The 12546-nt window shown below is 43.2% G+C and overlaps 1 protein-coding gene across 8 annotated transcripts in view; it reads left to right on the top strand.

Annotated features, from left to right (window-relative positions):
- The window catches only part of St7l (suppression of tumorigenicity 7 like), a 255364-nt gene extending 243569 nt beyond the window's left edge, over window positions 1-11795 (top strand). For all 8 annotated transcript variants that reach the window (XM_040287383.2, XM_078027022.1, XM_078027023.1 and 5 more), the window contains one exon: window positions 11151-11795. Coding sequence is in view for 1 of the 8 variants with exons in the window: in XM_078027022.1 (XP_077883148.1) it covers window positions 11151-11183 (33 nt within the window). In the remaining 7 variants the exon portion in view is untranslated. The remainder of the gene's footprint in view (window positions 1-11150) is intronic.
- The last annotated feature ends 751 nt before the right edge of the window (window positions 11796-12546 follow it).

The following is a 12546-nucleotide window of genomic DNA, read 5'->3' as shown; positions in this document are numbered from 1 at the left end:
AGAGGCCTCTTTAAATGACTTATGGGGACAAAGGACATGTCCTTTACCCCTTCGTAGTCCTGTCTGGTTCTGTCAGATGCTGAAGACTTCAGGCAGCCCTCCTCATCACTGAGGATCAGTTCCCCCGCCCTAGCCATACCTCTCTTTGGCTCTGACAGTGGTATGGCACCCATTGACCCCATCTCTGTCTTGAGTGTTTAACTCATAATTCAGCAGCCACCTGGGCAAACCTGAGCTCCTTCTCTTTGCTTCTCCACATGAAGTCCCGGTGCCTATTGGAGTTCTCCTCCTTAATCCTTTGAGGGCCACACCAGACCTGAATGAGAGCTGTCCCCATGGTCTTCGCAGTTCTGGCTAGGTGGCCAATGCAGTGGGCCTCTCCTTTTTAGATTCTCCAGGCCTAAAAGGGGTGGCAGTCTCAGTGTTCAAGTGCAACCCCAAACCTCAAGGTACAATACTTAAGCACTGCTCTTCTCTTTCCCACAGCGGGGGAATGGAGCAAAAAGATCTAGGTGCAGTTCTCGGCCTCCCATAGAGGAGAACAGAGTTCTGTGTCACAATGCTCTGTGTCTCTGAGGCATCGTGGCGAGTCTGGATTCCCTCTCCTTTCACTTAGGGGCAGGAAAGCACCCCAGTCTCTTCTCTACAGGGGAGAGGGGCGCCTAGCTTCTCCCTAAGTACACTATGCTCCCCATGAGCCTGCTGAATCTCCTTTTATCTCCCTGTCCTGTTCCTATCCTGACTGCAGGAGTGCAGGGTGCTAGTTCATTTGAGGGGTGCTTGTTCCTCCATCAGCCCTGTGTGGAGGTGACTGGCTCCATCTGCTGGCAGCTTGCAGGTAACTCTCAGGGTTACTTGGCTCCTCTTGGCTAAAAGCCCACCACAATGGGAAAACACGTTAGAGGGCATCTAGAGATATACAATGATACCCTATCTCTACTGTCTCTTGGTGCTAGGGATTGAACCCAGGGCCTCTTGCACGTGCTCTTCCCTACCCCCATCTTTTCAACTGTTTCTTTTGCACTGTGTTGAGGTTGATCTTCACATGCTCACATGCATGTGAGCAAGTGTCTTATCATATGTGAAAAGTAGTTTTTAAATTTTTCCATTTCCAGCCATATGTGTGTGTGTGTGTGTGTGTGTGTGTGTGTGTGTGTGTGTGTGTGTGATTTTTTTCTTTTTCTTCCTCTGTTTAACTTTTATTTTGAGACAGGGTCTTGCAAGTTGCCCAGGATGGCCTTGAACTTTCGAACCTCCTGCCTCAGTCTCCCTAGTAGCCGGGTTCACAGGCATGAGCCACCATGTCTGGCTTCAGTAGTTTTTTATGTATTGTAAATATTGCTAGTGTTTATTGGGCTCTTACTACATGCCATCTGATATCCTATGCACATACCATACTTCATCTCATCCAGTCCTCACACCACAGCCCAATGAGCTAGGTACCATTATTATCCCCATTTTACAGATGAGAAAACTAAAATGAGATAGACAGGTTAAGTTTATAGCCAGAAAGTGTTACAAGCTCTACCAATATCCTATCCCAAGCTCTACCTAATATCCTATCCTGCCTGCAGAAGGCATATTCTGGCCCTCACCTCTTCCCATCCCTCACACTAAGTAAGCTCTATGAATCTGAATGAACTACATCTCACAGTAATTTTTTTTTTTGTTTGAAAGAACAGAATATGTGGAGCTCATGCAAGAGTTTTACCTAGGCCTGGTGGGACTGGTCGGTCAATTTATAAATGGCCAGACTATGTGATGATATTGATGTCATCAGCATGGACCCTGTGGCCAGGGGCTGAGTTCTCTCATTCAACCCCTTCTCCATTTAATTTTTTTCTTTTTCCACATTTTTTGAATCGATGCACATAATGATGGGATGTGTTACATATTCCTACATGCACACAATATAACAAGAAAATTTGGCCAATATCACCCCCCACCTTCTCTAACATTTTAGATGAATTTTTTTCCAGAGAGGTCTAGAATCTTGACCACATACTCCAGGAATGTCTACCTGAGCACTTCTTTTCATCTGAAAAAATGAGAATCTCTGTTGTTTATATAGTAAATTTACTTCCATTGTCTCCTAGATGTATTTGAAATCACTCTGGGCCTTCTCATTTTATGGGTGAGGAAACTGAGGAATGGAGGTTAGCAACCTGCCTGAGATCATGCAGTTTGTGCATGCTGGAACTGGGGCTTGGAACTCAATCTTCTGCCTCCACCCTATCATGCTGCAGGCACATCCTTAATGTCCTTCACTGAGACCCTCAGGATCCTGCCCTTCTTGTGCTGGGGGCTCTCTTCACCCGGGGGCACCTCCTTTCTTGGCTTTTAACCATGTCCATGACCCTTGATCCTGACTCTTTCTCTAACCTCCTTCCACTGACTTCACTGGCATACTCTCCATCTCTCCCAAGATCTAGAAGCATCCTTCAGGATAGGGGGAGCAGACTGAGAAGCTTTCTGATTGGGACCCCCCCAAACCCCAGAGGGGCTGTTCATTGCCTGTATCAGCCCTAGTCATGGTGGATGTTATTTATTGTCAGATAAATGTATTTCCAAATAAAACACAAAACGAACAAATAAATGCAGTGACAGAGCTGTAAAAAACCCTGCCGGCTCGCTCACTTGAAGAAAAGCCTGCGCAACTAATTAACCCAGGCAGGCCTCCGTGGTGTTTGGAAACAAGCTTGGAATTAATATTGCCCTTCCCAACTGCGGAAGCCAGCCTCTAAATCTTTATTGGGCAATAGCAAAAGAGAGACACAGAAAGTGAGAGGCCAAGATAGAAGAAGACAGAGAGACAGAGGAAAATAAATACAGTTATCTATCTGCCTCAGTTATCCATTAGCTACATCTGGGCTCTAGACAGACAGACAGACAGCCTGTGTTTCTTCTTAAGAGCAAGAGGCGAGAGGGGAAAACAGCCTTTGTCTAGCTCAGAGTACATTTCATTTCTGGACCACTGAAGTCAGAGAATCAGAGGCTCTTGGACTGGAAGGGTCTTGTGAGAGGTCATCTAATTCAGTGGTTTTTAAATTATTTTTAGCAGCCAACCCTTTGCTTGAAATGAAATCAGACACAGAAGCACCGTGTATAAAGCAGATAAAAGCAGGGCTGTTCTGGTTGAAGCTTGTTGCTCTTCAAGGCCTCTCTTTCTTTCCTTTTTTTGTAGTACCCGGGATCAAACCCTGGGGGTCGTTTCTCCTGAGTCACATCTCCAGCCCTTTTTAGTTTTCATTTTGAGACAGGGCCTCGCTAAATTGCTGAGGCTGGCTTTGAACTTGCCATCCTCCTGCCTCAGCCTCCTGAGTGGCTGGGATTACAGATGGGATCCACTGAGCCCGGCCCGTGCCTCATTTGTCTAGTCTTCTCTGGGGAGGTGGTCACTTGCTTGTGGAAGCCCAGTTGTCAGCATTAAGAGCAGAACCCTGAGGAAGGTGAAGGGCTTCTCTCGGAGTCGGGGGTGGGGTGATGGGGGAGGATGAAGGGGTGAAACTGGGCACTGGGTGTGGAGCTTTCCCACCTGGGATTAACCCTGAGTGTCCTTGGCTCAGGCCTAGATGACAAGGGGGCACAGCAAGGAGGAGAAAACACAAATCAAGAAGTAACGCTTTTTTTTTTTTTTTGAAGGAGAAATTATAAATTGCAATTTAATCACATAATCACTTTGACACTCTCAAGCAAGCTAATTTCTTCCCTTGCCTCATTTCATCCACTCGGTGAGATGAATCTTAATGAATAATGTCCTATGAATATTTAATTTTTGATCAATTTGAATTTTCCCTGGCATACCTGCTGGAGACATAAATCAGTTCCCCTTCCACCCAGCAGAGAGAATTTGGACAGCAGCCTGGAGAGATCTCTGTCCATGGCCGCAGAAGTGGCCAGCCTGGAAGTTTTGGGTTTCTGATTTGCCGCCATCTCACATTGAGACTTGGACCTCCTTAGATGTCATCCCCAGGCTGTTTTCTAATATTGCTCTACCAGCAGATGCCTGAAGCAGTGGTTGTCTGAGCAGATGAAAGGTATCTGAAGCTGGCTTTCCACAGGTGCCCCTTCTTGCTTCATCCTTTTTCACTAATGACTTAAAGAAACCCCCCTTCCAACCCTGAGGTTCCTTATGGCCCCCCCAGACAAATGTTATTATTCAAAAAGAAAGTATCTAGAGAGGTAGCATCAGGAAAAGTACCATTCTCAGAGACAATACATGATATTTAAATGTTACATTTCAGTTTGCAAAGCAACTGCTCACCCATCTTTTCTTTTCATGCCTTAAAACATCTCTGTATTCAATCTCTCTTTCCTGGAGAAATGGGGCTTGAAAGGGTACTTTCTTATTCTGGATCAAGAAGGTGAGTACTAGGTGGTGCACCTCTATAATCCCAGTGGCTTGGGAGGCTGAGATAGGAGAATTGTGAGCACAAAGCCAGCCTCAGTAACTTAGGCCCTAAGCAACTCAGTGAGACCCTGTCTTTAAAAATAAAACATAAAAAGGGCTGGGGATGTGGCTCAGTGGTTAAGTGACTTGGGTTCAATCTCCAGTACCAAATAAATAAATAAATAAATAAATTAAATAAAAATAAAAAAATTGAGTACTGAAACTTACACTCTAGAAGAGCTAAACACCAGGACAATGGGTCCAAATGGAGCTGTCTATAAAGAGGGATAGATGAGCATTTTGGACTGGGGTCTGGAGCAGGAAAGGCAGGTGTTCTTAGCAGGCCGACTGGAGGTGGTCTCAATGAGAGTAGATGACAGATGGGTGTAATGACACATGATTGTGGGAGGCTGAGGCAGGAGGATCACAAGTTCAAGGTCAGCCTGGGCAAATTAGTGAGACCGTGTCCGCCTCCCCCCTCACAAAAAAGAAAAGAAAAAAAGTAAAAAGATGTGGGTTGCAGCTCAGTGGTAGAACACCCCTGGGTTCAATCCCCAATATGAAAAGAAGAAAAAAAAAAGAATTGATGACAATGTTGGTACTTTTTGAGAAAATACCTTATTTAAAGGGGATGGACAGCATGTTAAAATGTATTTTGGATGCCCATCTACATCCTCTATATTGTGTTTCCTGGGGCTCTCGACTCATGAAAGCAATGGGTTTTAGTGCTACAGGAAGGGCAGGAACCACCTGAAACAAAGAAGTCATTGTTTAGTTTCAAAACTTGCGATTCTCCTGCGTTGGCCTCTCAAATTGCCAGGATTGTAGGTATGTGCCACCATGCCCTGTTGAACACCTGTAATTTCCAAGATTAACTTCCTGTCTTTACAGGAACCTGGGACTTGAAACAAAGAAGATACTCAAGTGTTTCTGAATGGTGCAGCCCTAGGGCAGCAAGAATAAGGGAAAATAGGAAAGGAATGAAGTGAGCCATAGCCTCTCGAGAAAACCCATTTAGTTGCTCAGATGCATGGTGTTTGTTCCACATGGACCACAAGAAACCACCATTCTTCAAAGTAGTGTGTGTGTGTGTGTGTGTGTGTGTGTGTGTGTGTGTGTGGCAGGGGTGGTGATGGTCCAAGATGTCTTCTGGTCTGTTTTTTCTCCTCTTCTGTCTTGCAGTGGTCACTATTTGCCTGGTGCTATGTGAACTTGACTCTACCACGATTCCTTCTTGCCTGGTTCCTCAGGAAGACTCAGAAAGTTAGAGGTCCCATGTCTGTGCCATAGCCCTTCATGGTGGTTTTGAAATAGGTCCACAAGTGCCTTCATACTCCTCCCTTCAACAGGTAGAGCCTACTTCTCCTCTGCTCGAGTGTAAGCTGGTCTTAGTGACTTGCTTCTAACAAACAGAATAAAGAGTGTGACTTCAGAGATTAGGTCATACAAGGCACCAAAAAACCTTCTTCCTTGCTCTTTAATTACTTGCTTTGGAAGAAGTTGGCTCCCAGGTGTGAGGATACTCAAGCAGCCTATGGACTCCAGCCAGCAGCCATGAGAGTGAGCCTTCATGGCAGGGGATCTTCTAGGCCCACGGGGCCTTCAGTTGACTGCAATTCCTGTTAACACCCTGACAGTCATCTCATGAGGGAACCTGGATCAGACCACCCCACTAAGCCATTCCCAGATTCTTGACCCCCATATTTTGTAGAATAATTGGAAACACTAAAGACAATGAGAAGATCCTAAAAGTAGCCTGAGGGAAAAAATAGATGTCCTGTAAAGCAATGAGAATTCTATCCACAGCTCATTTTGTAACAGCAACAATGATAGCTTTAAAATATTAAGTCAAAATAATAAATTATGCCAAATTTCTACCCTATCAATATTATTGTCAATATGAGGGCAAATATAAAGATAATGCAAAAAAGTTTTATTAATTTTTTTCAGCATACTGGGGATTAAATACAAAGCCTTGCACATGCTTAGGCAAGCACTGAATCACTGAGCTTCATCCCCAGTCCTTTTTAAAAAAATATCTATTTTCTAGTTGTAATTGAACACAATTTCTCTATTTATTTATGTGGTAATGAGGATCAAATCCAGGCCTCTCACGTGGAGGCGAGTGTTCTACTGCTGAGCCATAACCCCAGCCCCATCCCCAGTCCTTTTTACTTATTTTTTTCTATTTTGAGACTGGGTCTTGCAAATTGCTGAAGCTGGCCTCAAACTTAGCATCTTCCTGCCTCAGGCTTCTGAGTTGCTAGAATTACATGTGTGGGCCACGACACCCCACTCAATTGTGTGTGTGTGTGTGTGTGTGTGTGTGTGTGTGTTTGTGGCCCATGGCCTTGTGCATGCAAGGCAAGCACTCTATATCCCAGTCCTCAATTGTGTTTTTAAAGATATTTTTTTAATTCAACCACGGTGGTTGCATGCCTGTAATCCCAGCAACTCTGGAAGCTGAGGTAGGAGAATTACAAGTTCAAGGCCAGCGACAGCAATTTAGTGAAACCCTCAGAAACTTATCAAGACCTATTTCAAATTAAAAAAATAAAAGAACTGAGGGATGTATCTGCATGGTAAAGCACCTCTGGGTTCAATCCCTAGTACCATAAAACAAAGCCAAACAAAAACTACAATTGCTACACTTGACTACTAAGAAACATGTACTAAAGAAATTAATAAATATATATAACAGGAAGTAGAAAAACATTTCAAGAGAGGTTTGAAGTATAAGAAAAAGTGATGAAAGAAAATGTTAAATGTTGGGCTGGGATTGTGGCTCAGCGGTAGAGCACTTGCCCGCACGGGCGGGACCCGGGTTCGATCCTCAGCACCACATAAAAATAAAGACATTGTGTTGTGTCCATCTACATCTAAAAAATAAATATTTTTTTAAAAAAGAAAATGGTAAATGTTTATATATATAAATATTTATTTTATAAAATTATAACTTATTTTAAAAGATTTTCTTCTAGCTTTTTGAGATATGCAATACATAATTTTTATCTGCGGTCACCCTCCTAATCTGTGAATTAGTAGCCATTGTTCAAAATTATTATTGAACTAAAAGAATAAAATTCATGGGCAAAATTGACAGTATTTGTAGATACAGAAAGTAAGAATGACAAAAATCTTCTTTTTTGATATACTTAGATGTGTGATAAAACTATAATGGCAACAGAATGATTAACACAAAATTTTGGGCAGTAAGCCATTGGAGCAGGAGAAGAAAGTGGAGGAGATGGGGTAAGGGATCTTGGGAGCTTGGCTTAAAAGCAGAAATATTCTATTTCTTAGGTCAACTATTCAGTACTTGGCTGCTTATTTTTTTAAATTATAGCTATTCTTTAATGGGTACATCTCTTATATGCACTTTTTCTTTTCTGATTTTTGGGTACTGGGAATCGAACTCAGGGGCAGTCAACCACTGAGCCACTCCCCTTGCCCTATTTTGTATTTTATTTAGAGACAGGGTCACACTGAGTTGCTTAGCACTTTGATTTTGTTGAGGCTGGCTTTGAACTTGCTATCCTCCTGTCTCAGCATCCCAAGCTGCTGGGATTACAGGCATGCACCAATGCGCCCAGCTATACTTTTCTATGTATGGTATAATAAAGACAGACAAATTATAAATGATCTGTGTTTATTAGTGTGGTGGCGTGTATCTCTTCACACACAATGCAAATTCCTATAAAGATTTTCTTCTTTATTTTGTCAGTACTGGGGATGGAACTTAGGGCCTTATGCATGCTGGGCAAGTGCTCTACCACTGAGCTACATCTCAAGCCCTTCTAGAAAGATTTTGAGAAAAAAGGTGAAGATAGTTTATTTTGAAACTTATTGCCAAGGAACCCCCTTCCCCTGAAAAAGGGTGCCCCAACTAACATTTCTACCAATAGAGCATAAAGGACCCATATCTCCACATCTTTTTGTGTATTTTTACTAAAATATATTTCTATCATATATGTCAGAGTGGTGAGCTATGTTTATTTGAAAGAATGGAATGGGATGAGCAATTTATGAAGTAGTAATTATAATGAATCCCATTTTACAGGTAAGGAAACAGAATGATTGAGGTTGGCGACTTGTTCAGGCATTTTGACCTTGTCTCTTAATTCAATGCTCAGTTCAGCGGTCATTTTACTGTACCCCTCTGATGGGCAAACTCCACAGAGCCATGTATCTGCTGCCACACATGGAGATCTTCTCCAGTCCAGCCAAGTTACAAAAGTAGGCAGGAAGCATGTGCACACTGGCATGTGTGGGGTGCTGGAGTGGTGCTGGGAAGAGAAGTCCAGCATTTATCTCCTCAGAGCTAAGGGTGGCTCCCTTCCTTGGGTCTTGCTGCTTCAGCTCCTGATTATAGAAACAGGGTTGGAGTCCTATTTAATCACTCTGTGTCTGGCACGTGGAAAGTACTCACTAAATATTTGCTGGCTCTTGCATAAATTCTGGTTGATATTTTTGTACCAAATATGGAGAGAGAACTGTCCCTTTAGCTAGGTCAGGCTTACTTCTCTGCATGAAGTGAGTCTGTGCCAGGACCCGAGAAGGGAGGCATTGACCTTCCAAGGAAAAGACCTTCCTGCTGTAAAGACAAGGATTTCTCAGTAGGTGGCGCTGCAGCGAGCCGACCCCCGCCCCTGGCTCCCTTGGAGGTTCCTTGGATTCTTTTCTCAAAGTGATTAACTGGGAGATTGGCAGGCAATAGACGCAATGGAAGTTTAATGTTCTGGAAATCCAGCCTTTCTCCTTTTTCTCCAGGTTTTCCCTGGTGAGCCAAGAAAAGGTCTTGCAGCTTAACAGGCAGACAGGGATGAGGCCCGGGAGTTTTGTCATCAGAGACTGGAATTTATCACTGTGACACCAAATCCAGGCATGGCTGCATTTATGGAGGAGAAATAGGTTGGGGGAGGAAACTACTATCCCACCTGGGGACAGTGCACTGAGACCTTGCCATGACCCTGAGATTTGATTGGCTACCGCAAATGTCATCAATTGGTCTTGCAGTTCTAAGAAGATATTCAATACCTGGTGGGTCCTATGCCTTTGTGCCTGTCAAACAGATAACTTGACACAGTGACAAGGGCTCACAGGCCTGTGTTAACATTTTACCTCGGTTCTCTATTAGCTTTTGTGATATTGAGGAGGCATCTTTATTCCTTTGAGCCTCAGTTTTCCTTCTCTGGATATGGGGGCAATAATAATTACCCTTATTGTAGAATTCAATGACACAGTGTATGCAGTTGGCTAGCACTCTTTCTGCTACCCAGAGATGCAGGAGTGTGGAGTGGTAAAGATCATACCTCTGGACCTAGATTTCCTGGGTTCAAACCTGATTGACAGTTTTCTAGCTGAGGAAATATGGGCGAGAAAACTCAGCTTCTCTACTTTGGTTTCCTTACCTATAAGATGGGGGGATAATAGTGACATTCCCCCAGAGGAGCATTGTGATGACCGAATGAGTGAGCATTCATAAAATGCTTAAATCCATGGCTGGCACAGGGTGAGTGCCCTACAAGTTCTTAAAATAAGTTGAGGGTCCGGCCACCCTCTTCCACTTTTCCTTCCTTCTTGATACTACATTTTTTTGCTATTCTATAAGATCTGATTTGGGTCTTGGTTTCCTGATTTGTGATCAGTGTTTTTTGGGGTCACCCAACTCAGTATCATCAGGTGCTTGAGATTGGAGTCTGCCCCACAGCACCATGCCTAGATAGATGCAGTCTAGATGGATTCTTCTAGAACTTATCTGATATCTTTATGACTCTAATCAGTACCTTTGCCCAAAGACCTCTGCTGCCTCTCCCACGTCTCCCTCAGGAATCCAGTGCTGTTCCTTCTTTCCTTCCTGGTTTCCTCCTGCTCTTTCCTCACCGGTACTGTCAGAGTCCCAGCAGGTCCAATGGCTGAGCCCATCGGAAGGACAACAGGGACCCTAAGAGCTGGATTTCCTCTTGGGAGGGCCCAAGATGGGTTTTTAATGTTGGTCTTTAATCCAACATTCCATCTAGAGACTGCTTACTGCCAAGTTTAACCTTGCTTTCCAATATAAGGCAGCCTTAGTATTAAATGGCTATAATGAATAACAACAAAAGAAGCTACCATATGTTTAGGGCTTACTGTATATCAGATTGCTATACATATGTATCTTTTAAATTTTATTTATTTGTAAGTATAGTATTGTTGATTTTTATGTAAAATACAATTTTTCTGTAAAATACAATTTTGCTATCTTAATTTTATTTTTTTGGTACTAAGGATTGAACATAGGGCCTCCCCCATGCTAAGCACATCCTCTACCACTGAACTACATACCAGTTCTATTTTAGCCATTCTTTTTCTCCATGATGCTGGGGTTGGAGCCCAGGGCCTCTACAACTGACCTACATCCCAGCCCCATATCTTCACCAATTTTAAGTATACACTTCAGTGATAGGAAGTTCATGTTGCAGTATGACCAACACCTCACTCTAGAGCACTTTTTATGTTATCAAACAGAAACTCTATTCACTAAACAATAATTCCCATTTCTCTCCCCCCACAGTCCCTGGCAACCATCATTCTACTTCTTGTCTCTACTCTAAATTCTTCATCTAAGTGAACTCATACAGAATTTGTTTTTTTTTTTGTGACTGGATTATTTCACTTAGTATTACATCCTTTCTGCTAGGCTCATGGGTGTAGAGATCTCTCTTCTATATTCTGCATTCAATGGTAAGATAAGTTTTATTTTATTTTTTTCATTTTACAGATGAGGAAAATGAGGCCCAGAGGGGATAAATGATCCGCCTAGTGCTGTAGCCAGTGAGTGGCCTGGTTTGCTTGGATCTAAAACCAGCTGTCTGCACCAAACTGCTGCCAATAAACCGGAATCTGCCTCCCTGTCTCTTCTATCTGCTGGAAGCTGCAAGATATAACATCTCCCTCTTCCACATTTGTGCTGAATGTATATGAAGAAAGCTGTCATGTCGATTTTTTTTTTCTTTAGGCTAAATATCTTCAACTGTGTGTTAGATTATACGACATGGTTTCCAAGCATCTCAACATCTTGGCTTCCCTTTTCCGGACACAATTGTTGGTTGATGTCTCTCTGATGTGCATTTTTCGGTATCCTGTACTCAGTGCTTGAGACATTTTGAATCTGTCTTGATAGTACACTATCATGGTTTAAGAGTTTTGCATTCAGGCTGATCTGGATTCAAATCCTATCTCTGCCCAATGTATCAGCTGTATGATTGTGGCAGATTGCTTTTTTTCAAAACATGGATGCCATCATGTATTCCATTGTGCATGTTCTTACAATAGGCAATGCTCCTCTTCTCAAATGGTGGGGTCTATGTCCCACTTAAATGTGGGCAGACTTTTGTGACTGCCAATAAAATATAGCAGAAGTGAATTATGTGACTTCTAAAGGTAGGTAAATGAGTAACTTCCATCTAGTTTCCTTGATGCTAGAATACCTACAAATGTATAAAGGAAAGAGGTTTGTTTGGCTCATGATTCTAGTGGTTGAAAAGTCCAGATAGCATGGTGCTGCCAAATGGCTGCATCCCAATATAGTGGAGAAGTGGAAAGAGGACCAATTAAGGACAAGGGGTGCCAAACACATGGGCTGCCTCATTCTATAACAGCCCACTGTCAGGAGAACTCACCTAGTCTCATGGAAACTACGCTACTCTCTTCTGAAAGGGACGCTCTCATGGCCCATCACCTTCCACTAGGCCTCATCTCTTAAAGATCCACTGCTTTTCAATCCTGCTACACTGGGGAATTAGAACTCAAATGAGACTTGCCAGGGACAATCCACATTAAAACCACAGCAGATAGGTACTCGTGGAACTCAGTCACCTTGCTGTGAGAAAGCCCTGTTGGCTGAGGGGCAGAGACCTCACTGTGAAGCCATGCATAGGCATGTGGCTGATGGCTCAGCTGAAGTGCTAGTATAGTCACTGTCAACCTCTGGACATGTGTAAGAAAGCCATTGAGATGATTGTGTGTGTTGATAGGGAAGTCTTTGAGATGACTGCCACCAGCCCTGCCCACCACTTAACTGTATCATCATGAGTGACTTCAGGTGAGAATCACCCAGCTGAGCCCAGGCAACCTAGAATAAAATAGTCATTCTAAGCCAGGCACGGTGGCACATA

Source organism: Ictidomys tridecemlineatus, chromosome 11, assembly GCF_052094955.1.
Source record: "Ictidomys tridecemlineatus isolate mIctTri1 chromosome 11, mIctTri1.hap1, whole genome shotgun sequence".
NCBI lineage: Eukaryota > Metazoa > Chordata > Mammalia > Rodentia > Sciuridae > Ictidomys > Ictidomys tridecemlineatus.
The sequence above is the reverse complement of the archived record's forward strand: the minus strand, read 5'-3'. Positions and strand labels throughout refer to the sequence as shown.